The sequence below is a fragment of the Pezoporus wallicus genome, unplaced genomic scaffold (genome assembly GCF_028554395.1).
Source record: "Pezoporus wallicus isolate ANWC-B61680 ecotype Strahan unplaced genomic scaffold, APGP_CSIRO_Pwel_v1 contig_12230, whole genome shotgun sequence".
Taxonomy (NCBI): domain Eukaryota; kingdom Metazoa; phylum Chordata; class Aves; order Psittaciformes; family Psittacidae; genus Pezoporus; species Pezoporus wallicus.
In genome coordinates, this window is record NW_026637082.1 from 97,192 (window position 1) to 117,396 (window position 20,205).

Consider the following 20,205-nt stretch of genomic DNA (forward strand, 5'->3'; position numbering starts at 1 on the left):
AACAAAATGCCCAAAGGAAACTTTTTACAGAAATCCGCGTATCTTAGGATTGTTTCTTACAAGGAATGCATTATATTTTGACTCACTGGAGATGAAATACCATTGTGTCTTGCAGGCAAGAGTTTACTTGATAAGGTAGAACTTAAGATAGAACAATGTAATTTTGCTTCTACTGTGATTGTATAGCTTGAGAATGTTCATAGATGCTGTCTACAGCATGCTAAAAAAAAAAAAAAGGTTGGAAATCCCTGGCTGTTAAATGCTATGTGAACAGGATGCTGATGCTGATTCTATGACCTGTCTGTTGGCAGTAGATTGGGATGTGTGGGAAATGTGTAGTGAAACCTGCACTTCCAGAGCAAGGGCAGTAAAATTACAGTTCAGTAGTAACGTGCATCCTTGGATGGTTTTATGGTATGCAGTTGCTTACAGCTTTTATATGCCTTTAAAAAGTCCCTGTATTAAGCCATTTTGTTCTTTGTTCTCATCCATGCTGAAGAAGAAATCACTGATTTTAGGGGGAGGGAAAGGGGGGGGGGGGGTGGAGTGAGTGAACAAGTTGCCTGACTGGGTTTAAACCACGACAACAGCCTACCTGTAGTATTGAAGAAAACAGAATATTTTTGTATAATGACTCACAGAATAGCCCAGGAGAAAGGTGAAAGTAACTGCGTGGCCTGCCAGTCACCTGTCATCATTTCCTACGACCAGCTCACTCTTAAAAGAACAGACTGTAGAAATTGTTCTTTAAAAATACTGACTACTTCTTATCAACGTTTTGGCCACTTTATAGACTATAGCGTTAAAATCTGGAATGGAATATTAAAAATGCTTCTTTTCTTTGAACTCAGACGTAAAATAATGTCTTCGGGAGACTAAACTCCTTTCCTGGGAAGCAGGGATCTGTTTGCAAGCACTATTGTATTCACAAGCAGACATTCATATCAAATGCATTACTGAAACTGCTTTATCAACATTGTCGATGAAGGGGTGATCGTTAACTATCTAGATGCTTTCAAATAAGTACTAAATTAATATTTTAAAGTTTTGAGAAAGTCTAATTAATCCCCTAAGGGTGCAACCTTGTACAAATGAATGGGACCTACTGCTCTGAACGTTTGGTACAAAATCCAGTACCATGTATGTTTTAAGCAATTTGATTCTTGCATTGCTGGAATGTTCCTAGCTCAAGGACTTTTATTTGTATAATTTTTAAAGCTGGTGGTACCATTTAAAATGTTTTGAACTCTGTTCAGCAAGTAAGACAGGACCAAGTGGAGGGTTTAGTTACATCCTTCTTTTCTGAAATCTGATCTTGCAGAGGGTGTATCTGGGGCATGGTTTGACCTGTTGTGTTTAAGTAGAATTTCTATCAATAGAAATAAAAATTTATGACATAAACTTGAGCTTCTATTTTTACAGGTAATGTTTTTATAATGAAACATTAAGAAATACATTACTACTTTGCTTCAGTATATAATATGCTGTATCTTATTTAAGTAGTAAGAAGGGTTTAAATCCAGAAGTAAGCAGACCTGATAGTAGCAGAGAATAGAGTTCCTAGAGATACAGGTTACAATGCAAAATTTGGGTGTTTATTTGCTCTTCTGTGGTTTAAGAACCACACTGCAGTAGGATCTTATGCATGAAAATGCATGTGGTGATAGCTGTCTTGTATTGATGTAGTTGTTTTCAAGATGAACGTGTTCCAAATGTGAATCTTCAGTCTCCTCCTCTTCACTGTTGTCATGAACATCATCATCACCGAGATGAGCCTTGCAGATGCGTTCTGGAGGGACTGTCCTGTGATATTGTAGGAGGAATTATATTTTCATTATTCAAGATAGCTCATAACTCCATAATTTATGTAGAAGATGCTGTGTATTTGGAGGCTTGAAAATGTTAACTTAATCAGTGCATCAGAATTTCTCAATAATGTAATTATTGAGGACATCAACAAATCATTCTTTTTAAAATTCTCTCCTTACATTGTATTCTCATTTATACTTGTTTATACTTATTTATACTTAGGTTCACATAGGAAAGTACTGCTACGTGTTGCTGAACGAAAACTTTCTGTACAACGCACATAAGATACGCTGTTTATCACTCCTTTGCTTTGTAAACTGCATGGAGGAACTAGAGACCACCATGAACTGTATAGCTGTGCTGGCCAAAACCTGCAGAAAGGCAACTTCCAGTGTTCAGCAGCAGCTGGTGCCTCCTTCAATGCCTTTGCAACCAGCTTGGACTGTGGCCCAAAAGCAGAAAACGCTGGTGCTTTGCTGTGCCTATCAGATTCTAGCTGCCTGTTCAGACATGTGCCCAGGCAGTAGTACAGATTAATGTCCGGAGATAACTGGTGCTCACTATGTGTAAGTGTTTTCAAGTGCTATTAGGCTGAAATCTCACTTTTATCGTATGCAGAAATACTGCAGTAGAAAACTCAGGGTTTAGCACCTCCTTCAAATTTTTTTAACAAAACTTTACTTAAAATAACAAAAAAGGTTTACTTTAAAAAAGGGTTTAGTTAAAATGTAACGAAGAGTGCGAAAATTACCTTATTTTATTATTGTTCAGTCTTAGAAAACGTAGTTTTCTCATTTCATCAATTCCAAATGGTACAGATTTCAATTCGTTGTGATCCAAAAACAACTCTCTTAGAGTGTGGTATGCTCCAAAAAATGATACTGGATCTATTCCATCATCAGTAAGTTTGTTAAAGGACAGGTAGAGATACTCCAGCCCTGGCTTCATGTGACCAAAGACATATCCTGGAATTCTTTCAATCTGATTTCCTACAAGTATCAGATGTAGTAAAGATTTTGGCAGATAGGAGGGAACATGATATAACTTGTTATAAGAGAGATCAATTGATTCCAAGTTCCTGCATGGGGGGGGGGGGGGGGGGGGGGGGGAAGAAAGAGGATTAAAACATTATAGCATACTGCATCATTAATGCTACATTACAAAATTTGCTTGACATGATACCAGGAAACTAAATTTCAAAAGGAAATTTGTTTCTGTGAATGGGACAGAATGCATGTTCTGGAACATGGTGGAGTACAATTACTCTGGGAATAAAAAAGAATTGAAGTCATTAATTATCAATGAAGCACAATGATTCTGTTGATGGGAATAAATCTACAGTAATGAGTATGGAGAGAAGGCTGAACAGAGAAACAAACCTCAAGGGGCTAATTTGTGGTTTATAAGCATTGATTAATTACAATAAGGAGTGGCCCTGGAAAAGTGCAGAATAAGAGGGGAACTTAGTGGTTATGACATGGATTTTAAACTTTTTCTAAAGCCCATTTGAAATTGTTTTGTGAATGGCTCCTTTAGAATCCTTCCAGTATGCTTCACTTCCAGAGATGAGAGAAGCTGTTAGGAGCAGTGTAGTTGTTTGCAGATTAAGCATTTTAGAAATCCAGAAATCAATTGATAGGACTACAGCAGGTTATGGAAAGATACCCTAGATAGCTTGGCAAAGAATTTATCAGAAGAACCAAAAGCAGTACCACTTTTTGCTGCTTTCACTCTTGTTGTTTGCTCTGCTTACATTCTACTCTTACAGAGTGTGGCTGCACAGTCTTCCTTTCATCTTACTTACTTTGATTTTCAATCTAATGGGAAATAAGGCTAGGAAAAATTAAACTATTTTAAAGTTATCTGTGAGATAATTATATATTAATGCCAAGTTATTGTGATATTATATGGAATGTTATTGATAATTTATATCAATTTTTTGATTGGATAGTCAGAAAAATATTTATACTCTTATGTTACTATGGTACAGATTTGAGGCATAAAGTGTTTTTGTTTGAAAACCAACTGAATACCTCCTAGATTATACAATTTAAGAAAAGGAAATTAAAGCAAATTAGCTAAGGAAAACAAGCAAATAAAAAGATAATTACAATTTCAAATTAAAAGTAATGAAGTGGAAGTATTTATTTTGTTATCTGACTTACTAATAACAGAGGAAAAAGAAAATGATAGTGTAAATGATTTGTACTTACTCTTGGTTTATCCAAGCCAAAGGTGCTATTCTGTGCTCTTCTAATTTGTTGTGCTTTAGCACAATGACATTTATGTTTCTTGTATGGTTAAAGCAAATTTCTGACACTTCTTCAATTTGATTATTTTCAAGGTATAGCTCCTGTAAGTGCATTTGGAAAGAAAATTTATGAAAGCAAAATAAGCTGTTCTTGCCATTGCAAATTCAGGATGCATCTTTTACATGTCCTCCATACTGCCAGATACATCTGAGAATTTCTGAATCAGTTTGTAGCTGAAGTGTGACTTTCAGGAACGCTATTTTTCAAAGCAATTGTTTTGTTTTCTCACTTGCTTTGAAAGAGCAAATAGAAAAAGAGCTGCATCTTTTGTCTTGCCTGAGGTTGTGTAGTGTAAGAGTATATAATGTGAGTGGTGAGAGTGACAAGATGTTAATATTTTTTGTCTTGGAAAGTTATTAGTGAGAAAAATGTAAAGAGTCTTGCTTTCTTCATATTTTTGCTAGGCACTTGTGAGCTTTGAAACTTTCAAATCTGTAGAAATATGAATGTTAATGTTTTACAGAACTTAATGTTGTGAGTCTGCAATGTATGAAAGTACAATCTATGTATTATTAAAAATATTGTTTTTAATCTCTGTGGTATGCAGAGATTAAATTCCTGATAATCCTTTGTAATGTAGGATAAATATGAAGTGAAATAAAACTGGCTAGAATATATGTAGGACTTGAAATAGAATTTAGGGTCTGTAGATGAAGACTTTGGGAAAAGAGGAAAGCAACTTCATAGCCTGAAAACCATTGTGAATTTATTGAGTGTTGGTTTAAAATTAAATGTTCCCAAAGCCTATGACATGCACAAAAACTTGCCAGGTGTTCACTGTTTCATCAAGGAGGGATGAAGGGAGCAAAAAACAACTGTTATGTGTGAGTGAATAGGTAGTGGAGAGCATTAGGCTGAAGTAAAGTTGCAGGCAGTAGTTGCAAAAGAAGCTGAAGTTACAGAAAAGATGCTGTTGGGTTTTTTTCCCCTCCTCGCATTTCAGTTTATGAAAGATCCGAAGGATAAAAGGAAATAAATACAAGGATGCTGAAATGAGAAAGAGGAAAGGGAAAGATAGAATCAAGACAGATAGTGAAATTAATAGGTAGCAAGATTTATCTTTTGAAGTAAAGACTGAGGTAAGCTGAGAATGAAACTGAAGAGAGATTTAAAGGGAGGAAGAAAATACCTTCCAGATAACTTCCCTAAAAAAACCACAAACCACTGCAACAAATCACATTCAAATTCTGGGCAGACGAATGGGATGGCAAATGAATAAAAGAAGAATTTTTTTTATTAAAATCAAGGAATAAGGAATCTGTCCAGGAAGAAAAATAAACCTCCTGTTCAAACACCAGCCCCTACCCCAAATGAGGTGAAATTCAGCAAAGGCTTGGAAAACAAGGGAAATTGAGACTTAGGCCAGCCAAAAAAGGCAGAGAATGGTTAGATTCAGGCATCTTTCTTTCAGACTAGACAATCTTGATTCCTTTAGTCTTTCCTTATAAAACAGGTTTTCTATATCTTTCACTATTCTTGTTGCTGTCTTGTGAACTTTGTGTGGCGACTCAAAGTTCATAATGGTTTTGCACTGAGATGTGATCTGTATTAGGAGTGTTAAGTGAAGGATGTGTAATGGAACAGACAAAGTTGCAGGCTACACAGTTTTGTGACACAGTACTAGAGAAATTCAAACTTTAAAGATACCTATTGGGATGGAGTTGGTATATAAGTAATTTTCTAAGAGTAATTATTTAGGAATAAAATTGTAACTGTATCTAGAAAAAAATTTATAAAAATTAAATTTATCTCTACCTGATGATTTTAAGGTGGGGTAAGTAAGGGAGAGAGGAAAGATGAAGATGGAATAATGAAGTTTTCTTGTTTTGATGGTTGGGTTTTGGTTGGTTGGTTTGGTTTTTTTGGTTGGCTGGTTTTGTTCTTACCTCAAGAGTCGTGGGAAGACCTTGTGGAATAATTCTGAATTCATTTCTTCCTAGTCGCAAGTAAGAGAGACTTTTCAAAGGAGAAAAGGCCAAAGGACTGACGTTTGCTTCACTAAGTTTATTTCCTTCCAATTCCAGGGTGATCAAGTTCTTTAAACCTAGGTAGAAAAAGGTCAGATATCTGATAGTTACTACCATCTCATACCTTGTTAAAATACATGTTTTAAATTTAACAGTCTTAAACATTACTCAGATCAGTTCACACCAATGAAGAAATATAGTGAAAGGGTTTTCCTTTATTATCTCATAATTATGGGATTATACTGGTTATTAGTTTGTAGAACTTTACACAATGACTAGAGCTTTATAGCTTCCTGACCACTTAGAATGGAAAAGAAAGCAGCTGTAAGACTGTAGGTATGTGCAACATATCCATCTCTACTTAGTAACCTTAAACAGAAGCTTCCTTGGGAGAGCAGCAGTTGCATAAGAAGGGAAAATGTAATTTTAAAAAAACTTAGTCATCCAAATCCTTCAGCTTTTGTTGCTTTTGGAAAACATGGCACTTAAAAGCTAGCAATTATTTTTCTGGTTATAAAAAAACATTCATTTGGTTGAATCTTCCGCTTTTCAAATTTATTTTAATATATTTCATATGATTTATATTAAATTTCTAAATACCTTTTAAACCGTCCTCATCAATGGCATGAAGGTGGTTGTCATTTATTTTTATTTCCTCCAAAGTTGATGGCAATTCAGATGGAATATGTACCAGCATATTTCCATCCAAATACAAACGTTTTAGCTTTTTCAGGGTCTTAATCATAGGGAAGAAGAAGATTTCTTAGATTATCAAGGTGCAAAGTGTATGGTTAAACATACAATGTAATCATAGTTCATATTTTCTTAAACACATGCTTTCGAAGATTTGCAGCAGCAGTGCACTAATATCCAGTGTTTTGAATAAAAATGTTTTTTCTTCAGTCTACTTAATTGAGGGTTTTATGCTCAATATTAACAAAAGGGGCCAGTTAATGTAACGTGACTGAAAGAGCATCAACTTTCCACATGGCCATCCTGCAGCTATCTATTCCTGTTTGTACTGCTACCATCTTTCAGTCATGTAGGTATTATCTCACTGTGCCACTGCAGTATTTAGGAGTTCGAAGTCCATGCATTTGTAGGTAATGTGTTTGTACTCTTCATTCATGAGTAAATTGATGGTTTTCTGTAGGTCAGAAAATTTATTTAGGCATAACAGCAACTTTTTCAGTGGCGTAAGATTTTTATTACTTCAGCCAAGTTAAAGTACTGGCATGAATTATTGTAGCTTAAATAAATGCACATCAGTAATTGTGCAGTAGTGAGCATTTCTCAAGAAGGTGGAGTTGTTTTAGCAGTGGATCTGCTGGAGCCTGCTTTCTTCCAGTTTTGCCTTAACTGCCTGCTGTGATGTAAGCCTCACTAAAATTTATTTCACAACTGGGACACCTTCCTGGTCTGTCTTTTCCGTCCACTTTGTGGAGTTGTAGGAGCTGAAATCCCTTGAAATCGGCCAAAGCTGTTCATTTTATGTGGAGGGAGGTGGCATGCAGTCTCCTACAAGACTGATTGCATATGGCAGGAAACAGATAAAACACACTGTGGTAATTCCATTTGTTATTTGTATGCTTTTTGGTTCATCTTGCCTGAAAAAAGCAAGGCCTCGGTGCCTTAACTGCCGCACTACTACCTGTACATACTTGCTTGCACGAGAAATTACTATGAGACTGTTCTGTCTTCAAATAAGGAATATGTAGATGCACTTGGAACAGCCTGTTACCATGTACATTCCCAGTGCAGGAAAAACACTGAATGTAGAAAGATTCTTGGACTATTTTACAAGAAAGCTGTTCTAGTAAGCAGCAGTGCTTGGAAGTTTCTCATTAAAGATAGTGAGCAATAAGCATGTAGCTGATTACATGAACTACTGTTCAGTGGATTTTTATAGCAAGACCTACCACAGGCAAATCTTTTGGGGAATCCAAGAGCATAATAAGCTTTACAGAGCTAATGTAATGAGAAAGATGATACTCAGGCTCAACACTGGTAAATCTATGTGTCCCAGGTAGTGTTAATGGAATGTGAGCCTTTCAATTCTGAAATCTCTCAACTGCAGCTGATAAAATGTCAGAAAAATGTCTCACTCTCATTGTTTAACATATAATACTTGATGAATGTCATTCAAAAATGTTTAGCTATTCTTTATGCGACAAAAGATTTCTTGAAAAAGCCAGGCTTAACTGTACTGTAGTTATATGATGGTTACTCATACCAGGGGAAACTGTTTTGGATCCATAGACTGAAAAGCAGGAAAAAACTTCCCTTTAAGCGATAATTAGTCATAGGACAGTAGAAAAGTTAGGCTTTCTTACTTTGAATGCTCGTGGACCTATGCCGGGAGAGGTAATATTGTTTTTACTGAGATCAATCCATTCCAAATTAGGTATCCCGTTGAATGCTTCATCTGAGATAGTAGTGATACTATTTCCTAGGATAGAATTCAAGAAAATAGTTTGATTTATGAATTACAGCGTGCATCTGAGTTGTGTCATACTGTACATCAAAAATATATTACAAAAGTAGTTGTATCGTATACAATAATTGTGTGTTCATATGAGGATTTAAACTCTAGTAAGCAAATCTAACTTTTATTGCTTTAGAGGCTTAGAAATTAGAATTCACTCTAATACATGTCTATGATAAGGAGCAACAAAGTACTAATACTGCTGTTGACTGCATTTGAGAATGGATAATGTTAATTCATAGAAAAATCATGCAAAGTAAAGCTTTTATCTACCTGTAAGGTCTAGACTTGTTAGATCTGGATCTGAGATCGGTGGTATTTGTTTAAGTTTGGCATTAATACAGCTTACTGTGGTGTCTGAGGTTGAACATCCAGATGGCAAAGGAGGAGCTTCTATGGGTGGAACCGGAATTGGGAAATGAGATGGCATTCTGAAAGTACCATCATCTTCATCACTTTCATCTTGTATGTCTTCTTTTGCATCTCCCTTTCCTCTGATAGGCTTCTTTTCTCTGTGATAGGCTCTATACTTCTGACGATTTTTTTTGCCTTTCCGTCTTCTTTTCTTTCCATCCTTTTTATGACCCTCTTTCTCTTCAACCTCTATCACTTCTGTTCTCAGCAGTTCATCTTTTTCAGTTTGAGTATGTGCTGATGATGATACACTGGTGTTGTCAAGGTCATTGGGTTCTGGAGAATCGCCAGAAAACTCACTTATGTCATCCAGTGAAATAATACTTGAATCCAAAGAGGAGGCTAACCAGAGGCCATGAGGGGCGGAAAAAAAAATAGTTGTCTGATAAGAGGATATGAAACTAAAGTTTCAGTAAACATATGGTAGCTATAGAAGAATAGTATTCCCCTTAGAATATTACTTGAAAGAATAAAACCACTGTCTTATATTGCTACTTTGACTCAGAAATGTTTGAGCTGACCATACAGAACAGTTTGTAGATAGGCGTGATTCATTGCAACTCCAGAAACAAAAGGGAACACATAAAAGGAATTTGTTTCAGTCAACACGATTTCTAGTTCTAGATTTAATTTCTGTGTCTCTACTCAGTGTATTTCTTTGTGTCACATGTGCACACATGCACTTAAGGCTAAATAATATTTTCATGGTGAGAGGTAATTAAGTTCAGTACTTTGCAGGCTTAGGGTGCTGGGAGAGGGGGAGGGAAATCACATTTCACTTTCATTTCCTCATTTCCTTTTTAAAGATAATGATTTTGTTTAAATTTTTACCAATAAGTAGAATTGCAGTTCTGTTGTTCCTCTTGAGAGTTGACTTCCTTCTCATGATTTATATCAAATAACTGCATGGTTTTTATGCTCCTAACAAGAGCATACAAGTCTGTAAACTGTATGATGTTTATTATGCATGTCTAATACATTAAAAGTGGCTAGTAGCTATTGATTGATCCATTGTAAATGGAAGCGCAATGTAAAATGTAACCAGATGTTTTTTCTTTGTACATTTACAAAAATTTGTAAAGGTAGGAGGGAAGAAGCAGAAAGGGGCAAATAAAAAAATAGAAATGTGGTTATTTCTACTGTTGCATACTTAACGTCTTCATTTCTTTAAATATTACATCAAGCTCATCTAACATGCAGTGTTACTGTAAGAAGCTAAATTCAGCTTGAGTAGAAATTACAAAGACCTGCTCTTACTATGTAATTCGGGACTTATTTTCCCTATAAAAGGGTAATACGTACTTTGTAATCCTTGTTATCATTAAATGTAACGTTTGTGCTAGGTTTTGCATGAGATAGTTTTAAAATAGTAAAAATATTATGGTGTACTATACCAGTATCAGAACAAACTGGGCAGCATTCTCCTGCAGGTATAATTGTTTTGGGACATCTCAAAGGAGGGCACATGGTGGTATCACATATCACTTCTCCTTTTGAACAGAGGCAGGTAATGCAGGGCTTGGGAGACCAGACGGCTTTATCATACATAATCATTCCGTTAGCTGTGCAGTGCCCTGTCTTTCCTAAGAAAAGAAAATAGAAAATTGGAGTTAAATAGCTTAAACTGAAATGAAACCAACAGTGATCATTTAAAACATTGGAAAGAAGCACTACTATTTTGTTCTTATTTTCAAAATATGTAAAATACACCCTATTCTAACGATCTTATCCTTATTCCTTCTTTTTCATAACTGCATTTTCTTGTGCTTTGTAGTAGTCTCCAATCCCTACTTGGTTCTTGGCTGCTCAAGCTATGGAGGCAAAGGGAGAGGCACACAAATAACATGTATATTACCTGCTACAGCTCCACAGTGAAAACTGTGTGCAGGTTCTCTGTCTCTCTAATCCTCTGCTCCCTCTTCCTAGCCAGCTGATGAGGACCCTTACAAGCTTTGTCTTCTGGAAAAACTCTTGAATTATTAAACTTGAGAGATACTCCTGAAATGAAAAGATTAAGCCTAGATGGTGAGTTTCTGAGTGTGTTTTGTATGATAGTTCTTCTTTCCTCTCCATCCTTAGAAATGGATCTCAATGAAAGATGCGCAGAGATACAGCTGAGAAAGAAGAAAAAGTTTGCTTCATCAAAAGAGAGTTAAAATATGTCATGCAGATCTTCAGAATGTTTTTGTCCAGACCCTCTTCTCTTTCTTTCTTGTGCAGTAGATGTTTTTTCTAATATACTGCACATTAAATGAGAAAGTTTTGTTAGGGCTCTGTGAAACCAGGAAGGTAACAATATTCATTTTTGTAGTGACCGTTCATAGGCTTAATGGAAATAAAGTCCATCCTGTAATGACTTGTAAGGTCGCAAACCTCTTCCCTGTAACTTGCTTTATCTGAAATAACCCTCTTTGCTCAGAAAGCAGCAAGGCTGAACAACTTGTGCTAGTAAATACTTCATCTCCAAAGTTTCTGGACATGAATCTACGAAAAATTGAGATTTCCTATGGTACCAGTCAAAATTTTCAGAAAGAAATATCGACAAGATGTATTCTTTAAGCTATACTCAGATATTCAATAGGGAAGTTGTTTGGAGAGTGTAAAGACTTTGGAAGGAAACTCTTCCAAATCTTCCTTTCCTTCTAGTGATGGAGTCTACCTAAGAAGAAGTTTCCCTGGGCAGCTCTCATCCAGACTCCAGGATAAACGTTGCACTTTAGCATTATGCTTTTTGGTTTGTTTTTGTGTTTGGTTTTTTTTTTGGGGGGGGGGGTTGGGGGGGGGTGTTTTGGATGTGGTTTTTGTTGCTTCTTTTTGTTTGGTTGTTTTTTTTTGTCTTTTGAGAGAAGGAAAGCCAAAGTTGAAATTCTTCATCCCATTTAAATCCTTTCGTATTTTTGAGCATACCTCTGAATCTGATGAGATTCTCCTTTCCTTTTTTCTTTTTCTAATAAATGCATTGGTGAAGTGCTTGTTTCAAGCTGAAATCCCATTACTATGTTACTTCGTACTGTCCTGAATAGAAATAAAAATAGGTCCTCTTTTCCTATTTTGTTTGACTTCCTCCTTCCAATGAAGATTTAATACAGTGGGAAACTCTCATCTAAACTAAATTTATGTGCAAGCGACTTTCATTTGCAATAAGCTGTCTTTGGAGGGATTGTTTGCGGGGTTTGCTTTCTCACACTCCAACCTGTTCCATGCTTGGTTATTCAGTTTTTAGAACAGAATTCAGGATAGTCTCTAAATATCCTGACAAGATTCTTGTAAATATTTGGTTTGAAATGTCTCTGGAGTTAATATTTCACTCAAAATCAGGTATATTTCAGTATTTCAAGGCATTCCTCCTCTCAGCTTCTTAGCAATGGTGGTCCTTTACCCTTCTGTTTAAAGACCATTGGATCTAAGCCTGTTTTCTAGAATAAAAATTAATTATAAAAATCATCCTGCTGGATGCTGCTCTGCAGTCCTTATTTGTTGCTCTGAGGATGGAAAGAGGGAGAAATTACCTATTAACAGTTGCATTTTGATTTTTTCAAAGCCCCAGGATATGTATGCATCATTTCAGCCGCATAAAGCTGTGCTCTAATCAACTCAAGCCATGTTAACTGAAGGGGGAGAGATGAGTTAGGCCAGGCCAAATGTTAGTTGGCTGGAAGTCCCTTGTCATTCTACCCAGGTATCTGTAATCCAGCTGTTTGCTGGATCCTGACTTCTGTTTTTTATATGCTTGCCAGGAAACCACAATATTTCTTTTAAATAATCTCCAAAGGAAACACAAAAAGAACACTACAGTTTCTCATGTTGAACAACAAAATGTCAGCTGTTCCAGGGGAACATATCTGGCTCAAGATGGAAATTCTTCTGTGTTTCCTTAAATTCTTTATTTTGTTTTAGCTGCTAGACTGTATCTGAAGTTGGGGCAAATCTTCGCTGAATAATCATAAAAATATGGGTTATCAGGTCTTGGCCTCTGCAGACATCTTTTAACAAATCAGCTTGTTTTGGGGGTACATGAGATTCATTTAAAGAAACACAACAAATGTGTGTGCTCAAAGGCAAAGAGGTACCTTTCTATTGCATTGCAATAAAACCCTTGTGAGACAGAGTAGAGGCTGCATGGAGGTGCTCCTTGAAGCTTTTATCCACTGAATAACTTCAGTTCTATTATGAGCAGGGAGAAGTGAGGATTAAGAGATATTAGAAATAGTGCAGCGGTGCGCATCGTATTCTGCAATGCTTAGTGGGCAGATTGTAGACCAAAGGACAAAGTGCTGCAAATTACGCACTGTTGTGATGAGCTCTTTGTTTTAATTTAAGTGGTTCACATGATTTTTATACGGAGGAAGGAGATAGGTCTTGTTACTGTTAAACCTCTATTTAACTGTTACTTTTCATCCTGCATATGATATCTGTAAATTGTGTTTTAGGCTACTAAGAGCAAAATAAGTAGCTAGGAGAATGAAAATTAAGGTTTAGATTGCATTTTCTTCTGTAGTAAAGCAGGATTAATAATAGTGTTTTATTATTTAATAGGCTCCATTTTTTCCAAATCTGACATTAACTTGAAAATATTTTAAACTTCAAAAGCTAGACTGAAAAATACCTTGTGGTTGAGGTCCTTGGCAGATGAGCACAGGACTTTTAACCTTTGGAAATATGGTGTAAATTCAACATCAAGTTCCAAATAAAATGAGTTCAGCGGTTTTAGCTCAGCTTTTGGATGCAAGTCCAGATAGAAAAAAACAAATGGGGCAGGGAGGAGGGAAGAACCATGCATAATTTCAGCATGACTGATGGTCTCTGACAGAGAGACTGGAATATCTTACACGAAGTGTGTGCTATTTATGTGGTATTTTCCTCTGCTTAATTTAAAAAATATTTTTAAATTAAAGGTTTGACATTAGTAGTATGTATTACAAGAGTAATATTATAGTACGCACTAGAAATGTTATTTATGTAGAGTTTTGCTGGTTTTCCCTGGTTAAAAACCCTTCCTTAAAAATATGTTACTTTAAATGGTTCAGCCTTTCTGAAAGCAAGGACTCACAACAATTAGTAATTATTAAGAAAACGTGACTCAAATATGTTTTGCCATCTAAATTAAGACCTATTAACCTAGTGGTCATGTCTTTCATATATGACATACTATAAGGCTTAACGCTTATGAAAATAGATTATTTTATGTAGAACAGTAATAATCAGGGTTTGGTGGGTTTTTTTGTTTTATTTTGGGTTGGTTTTTTTTTTTGTTGGTTTTTTTTTTTTTTTTAATCCTTGTAAGATTGCATATGATGACTTTACTCTGTGTGATGTGATCTCTTGGTGCTGGAATGGAAGTGTCTATGTCTTTCTTAGCTATAGACATGATCCTGTATAGGTTCTTCAGAAAACCCTAGTGTCTTTTCTTCAACCTTTGAACCTCTTTTCCTGAAAAGGTATGAAGTGTTACAGCATTTCAGTAATTTTCAGTTGGTTGACAGGTTTCAAAACTGAAAAATGCTGATAGTAGTATTCAGAAGTTCTGACCTTCAGAATGAATGGATGATTATTAGACTCTTGTGAATCTTAGTTTTCTGGTTTGTGAGTCATAATTTTCCATTTGTGATGTTGAACATAGAATCACAAGCATCCTAGAGCAACAGTTAGGTCTTCCTTTACTGCACTAAGGACCAAAGAGATGCTTAACAGCTCTCAGTCCTCAATGCCTGTCTCTAGTCTTCTATTCTTGGAGGTTACTGAAGAGAAGCCTGTTAAAATTACCAAGGCAGGTTTCAATAAAGATCAATGAAATCATGCTTTTTGTTTGTTTGTTCCTTCAGACATCAAATACTCTTCCCTACCTCTCCTTCAAACACCATAAAATACATATTAGTGCAGCAATATAGAAACCTGTAGGTCACATGAAAGGCAAGTTTTATATAAATCATGCTATTGAACTTCTTTTAAATAAACCTGGGTTCTTGATGGAGCATAAGAGTGATCTTGTGTTGAATGAGTGGGCTTTTTCTCTCTTAGCTTAGTTTTCCATCAAAAGGGTTTGATTTGTAATGTAAGTTTCATATTGCAACTATTACTGTGTATTATTAATTTATTTACAAAAAAGAATTATTTCTGAAATATTGCATGTAGCTGTAGTTTGAATGCTGCTTTTCAAATATACAACTCAAAACAAACAAAAAGAACTTAAGTCTATTTTAAGTAACACTGGTGTTACTGGTGTTAGAGCCTCAGTGACATGTTAACTGACTTAGGAGATGTATTGAGCAAGAAATTCTTCAAAATGGCCTTCAAATGTGCTATAGATTTGTAATTATGAGAATATTCCAAGAACATTTTTATTAGTTAAGATGAAATGAGAATGCCGAAAACTTGCAGAATGGTAAGCTGGCAAAGCAGGGTTCCCTGTAGGACTTAGGCACAGATAATTAAATAGCTTCATATGCTAACCCCATCATTATTATAGAAGGCAACAAAATTAGATTAGCAAAAAGGTAAGTTTCCTTTCAGTATGTGTTGCAAGTAGAGCTAGAACAAAGCTTTCATGAGTTAAGTTTCATTTGAAATCAAGAGAAAAACCTGCCTATTCTGAAGTAGTAGAGGGGCTTTATTCTTACCTGGCAAGACACTGTAACTAGGTTCATGTCCACCCAAACCTATGAGAGAGTCAAATACTCCCATAACACCATCATCAATGTTAATGAGAGGTATGCTGGGCACTACAGCAACCGGATCTGGAAACTTCATCCTTGCCTGTCTTGGGGCCTTGTGCTCAGCGGAGGAGCTCCTTCGCAGTCCTCTGTGGCGCATTCTTCTCCTTTGCCTCCTGAGAAGTGCACTAGTTTCATTTTGAGAAAAGTCAATGCACAGAGACACAAGCAGGAAATAATAGACTAGTGATGTAGCCTGCATGTTTTTGTGTGTCTCAAAGTATTCTGGAATGGGGGGAAAAAAAAAGGAAAAAAATTAGATATTGGAGAGCTTTTAATAATTATGTCAGTCATATCATAGAATCACAAAATGGTTTGAGTTGGAAGGGATTTTAAAGTTTATCCAGTTCCAACCCCCTGCAATTGGCAGGGACACCTCACACTAGGTCAGGTTGCTCCAAGCCCCTGTGTCCAACCTGGCCTTGAACACTGCCAGGGATGGGGCAGCCACAGCTTCTCTGGGCACCCTGTGCCAGCGCCTCAGCACCCTCACAGGGAAGAATATAGTGCACTTTTCAAAAGCAGGTGGACCAATACATGGTAGGTCAATATAACCAAGCTCCCTGTTGGAAAGAAATTGCCCTTGTGAGAGTTCAGGTAAGCAATTTTAGTTGAGTGTTTGTTTAGTTGAGTGTTTAGTTCAGTGCCCTTGTAGACAACAGCCAAATTCAGATAGAGGCCAGCTTTGTACTTGGGGTTGCATTTCAAGAGGTAGTTTAGATTTGCAGTTCAGTAGTTGTTACTGCTTCCAGCAAGGGTGTTCTTAAAAGCTGTAAAGAGTTTCTTTGCTTTTTTGATTGCTGGTATTTCCAGCAGTTTGTTGTAACTTCTGAACATGGGAATGGCAAAGTAACAGAAAAATGCACAATGCATTTCTGATATGCTGCCCCAAATGCTTTTGGCATGTCATTTCTGTGCAAGGTATTTTTCACCAGAGATGAAATGAGATGTTGCTTTTGCTTCCATTTCTAGCTGTCCTCCTCTTTAATAGATTTCTTTTTTTTTTTTTTTTTTTTTTTGGTTCTGCAGTATAGGAGACCTTTTGGAAATTTGACTATAATAGTACAATCTGCGACATCCCACATTTGATTTCCTAGTGGAAATCTTTATTAAGAATAGGTATTCTAAAAAGATTGATCTATAATGGGTTGTGTTCTGCATTTACGTTCTAAGACATTCATAATTCCTGTTTATATGGAATCTTCCTAATAGTTCTACAGAAAAATTAGGTTGATTGTCACCAATAGGTGGCATTCCAAAACAGAGCAGTCAAGATTCAGGAGTATGCATAGAAAACATATCCAGCAGTGGCTATAGCTGAGTGGAAATAAGGTTTTGCATGTCTGAAGTTTTTAATGATTTGTCATAGATCTGTTGGCAGAATTTTTTCTAAAAGGAAATGCTCTTGTCCTGTGGCCTGTTTTAAGTGAGACAGTGAAGATACTAGTATTCTTGTGATGTTGAGAATTAGTGAGGAGCTTGGGACTTGGAGCACTTAGGCTTTGTGTCCAAGACAAGGTTTAGGGTATATCCATGGTGTTTCTCTAAGGAAGTATTGAGGAGATTAAAAAAATGCTTTTTCTTAATGTTCATCAGTCTGATTTTATATGTAGGCATTCACTTTGGAGTTAGTCTTAATATAGTTACTTACATTGTCTAAGTACAGGAAAGAATTAATTGAGGAACTTGAACTGGTTTTCCCTGAACCAGATTGTGTTTAAAACTTTGTGCATCTTGATATTTTCTGATTTATGTAGTAGGTCAAGTTTTTGGCCCAAGCTGCCTAAATTTTCTTTAACATAAGGTATGTGTTTGCGTCTTCATGCTTTCCACAGCATAATTCTTGGTTTTGTTTTGGTTTGTTTTTTTATTCTCATGTTTTAAAATGGGAGTTGGCAGTAATAAGCTTAAAACAGTATGGTTTTATTTCTTTCTAATGTTGTAAGGTTTGTGCTCAACTATTTTAATGTTAAAATAGTACAGCAAGTATATTAATTTGTAGAATTTTGTTAAGCTAAGCTGGTGGTTTGATTTCCATATAAAGGCAATTTGAGCTGCAAGGGGCTCAGAAATCCGCATGACGTCTCATGTAGTAGCAGGGTTCTTAAATTAATCCATATTTTAGTTTACTGCTTTCTACCCATCGGAAATCAGTTATTCCAAAGTGCTGTATAGACTTCAGACTGCCCATACATTTATTTACAGAAATTACTGTCAGTTAATATATCGGATAGATGCCAAAGCTTTTACTCTGCATTCATGATGTATATGTCCTTTTTCAGAAAGTACTCATTTCTTAGTACCTCAGCTCGAAGGACCAATGACCTAATGTTTTTGGTTTCTAACTTACTTGCGTGGTAATAACTGGCTATAAAATTACACAGTACACTTCTGTTCTGCAAGTTTGAATTAAACACAGAGAGAGCCCTTAGGGAAAACTGAATATACAAAGAAAAGTTTTGAACATGTGTATTCATTCTGTTGAGCTAGTGACATCTTATTATGGTCACATTTTTATAGTATACTTTGTAATAACACCATAGCTATGCAGTTACAACGCTGCTACATTATATTGGGGCTTTTCTAACATTTAACCATTTCTTCCTGTGACCATGGCATGATATAACATATAATATGTATAGTAATGTATAATGGCATGACTGAAATACTTTTCTATTCTCTATGTATTTTTAAAAGTCAGGAATAACATAATGTAATTTACAGTAAATGCAATATATTATATTTACTGTACAAACTGTCTCAGGATTTTGCTGTTAACTTCAGTATAGAGTAAAACTACAGTAAATCAAATTATTTTTAAAGTGAAACTTGCTTTCATAAAATACTTTATAATTACAAATAAAAAAGAAAAGACAACAGACATCTCCCCAATAATATCTCTTCATAAACTAATCCCATTCATATATGTGAGTTTATATGCTATATTTTCACACCAAGTTAACTCTTCAGTACTGAAAGCTTAATAGTGCTGCTTTGAACCAAATGCTGTTCTTTGTATGCAAAATTCTGAGCTATGCTTTTAAGTTTCTTTCCTTGCCTTGTTTAATAAGTGCTGTCTCACATTTTAAGGGCCAAATCATGAAAGTTGTACAAGAAAAAGGCCTTAAATGCACTGGGCCTTTAATGCCCAGGACTGGTGTCCTCAGCTTATCTATTAGGAAGTTATATTTAGTATAGTGCCAGCCAACTTTTAATTTGGGGGAAATTCAACCTATTCAACATATACAACTTTTGTAACAAATAATTACATATAAAAATAAATTATTGATAGTTCGTATAATTAAATATTATATCTTCGTACTGCCAGATACCCTCAACATGGCTTCATTACTACACCTTTTTTAATTTTACCCATAAATGTGTAAATCATGCATGGAATGTGAAAGCATCTGTATTACCTTTACATGTAATGTGTTCAGTAGTTTGTAGCTTTCAAAATGTTTATCTTCAGTATCTGCCATTTTGTTATTATGTTAATGGAAATAGTTAATTTTTCAAGTAGTGACCCTTTAGGAAAACCAGAGTATCAGAATTTATTCAATAATCTATCTTTATGCAGTCTAAATTCAAACATGTTTCTAAGATGTCAGGGTTATTTGTCATGATACACAAGGGGTTAAAGTGATTTACCAAGATTTTTCACATACTTTTCTTTCAATTTATTGCATAGAAATGAGTTACATTTAGCCATACCGGCAAAACTAATTGCACTTTCAGTTAGTTAAAGCTTGAAGTGCATGGCAAACATTCATACCAAACAAAAAGCAGCTCAACTGGTATTGCGTATTTTATCTAGAAAAGCATTTCTGTTCAGTATTGCTAAATATAGCCAATATTATTTCATACATATTTGCAAAGTTAACATAGTTTAAGCCATTCAACACCATGCTTTAAGCGGTAATTTAAAATTTAAAACATTTTACCTTGTAATCTAACCTAACAGCAGATTCTGCTTGGTGTCATTTAGTCTCCAGTTGCAAATGAAACAAAATCACAGTGATATCTTTAAAATAAACAGAGAAACAGTAGGGTTTGTTGAAACATGTTAGCTGATTCCTTAGTTAAGTCTGAAATAGCTTCTTTCCCTGGGGACAAAGCGCTGTTCTGTTCTGTGTGCAGAGCATCAGCTAATACTGTTACTTTGAAAACTAAAAAGCTCACTTAAGGAAAATGAAAAGCAGCACAATATGTTCGGTCTGTAGGCTGACAGGGCACAGCTGGAAATTCCCCTTCAGTTACAGAAAGAACAGGAAAATGGAGAGTTTTCAAAAGACACAAAACCTATGTATTTTATTCCATTATGGTTTATGTATTTAGAAATTTAGTTTCCAGGTAGCATGTTTAGTTTAGATTTATTATTTTACAGAGATAATACATTTTGGCAAGCCTAAAGATTAACACAGACAGCATTTATTAAAATTAGAGCTTTTTTCTTCAGTTCATATTTTCTTAGTCTGTATCTGTCCTTATAGCCTATAATCTTTTCA

General features: G+C 35.6%; 2 protein-coding genes across 4 annotated transcripts in view; one reads left to right on the forward strand and one right to left on the reverse strand.

The window, feature by feature from the left end:
* Positions 1-20,205, forward strand: part of CENPP (centromere protein P) — a 140,038-nt gene that overhangs the window by 85,694 nt on the left and 34,139 nt on the right. The gene's annotated exons all lie outside the window — the stretch shown is intronic.
* Positions 1,409-19,780, reverse strand: ECM2 (extracellular matrix protein 2). The gene is made up of 10 exons (XM_057403180.1): positions 19,642-19,780; positions 15,605-15,922; positions 10,382-10,570; positions 8,847-9,329; positions 8,422-8,537; positions 6,689-6,824; positions 6,008-6,165; positions 4,023-4,162; positions 2,561-2,887; positions 1,409-1,803 (listed from the first exon to the last, which is right to left on the reverse strand). Exons 2-10 carry the CDS (start codon positions 15,897-15,899, stop codon positions 1,596-1,598), a joined length of 2,052 nt encoding a protein of 683 aa, XP_057259163.1. The 5' UTR covers positions 15,900-15,922; positions 19,642-19,780; the 3' UTR covers positions 1,409-1,595.

Bases quoted from the DNA above. Each gene is read 5' to 3' on its own strand.
- ECM2 (XM_057403180.1), bottom strand. From the start codon at position 15,899: ATGCAGGCTACATCACTAGTCTATTATTTCCTGCTTGTGTCTCTGTGC. The intron at 10,571-15,604 runs GTAAGAATAAAG...TTCTTTTCTTAG, and splicing joins TAGTTACAGTGTCTTGCCAG to GAAAGACAGGGCACTGCACA. The intron at 1,804-2,560 runs GTAATTTTCGCA...ACAATATCACAG, and splicing joins CTGAACAATAATAAAATAAG to GACAGTCCCTCCAGAACGCA.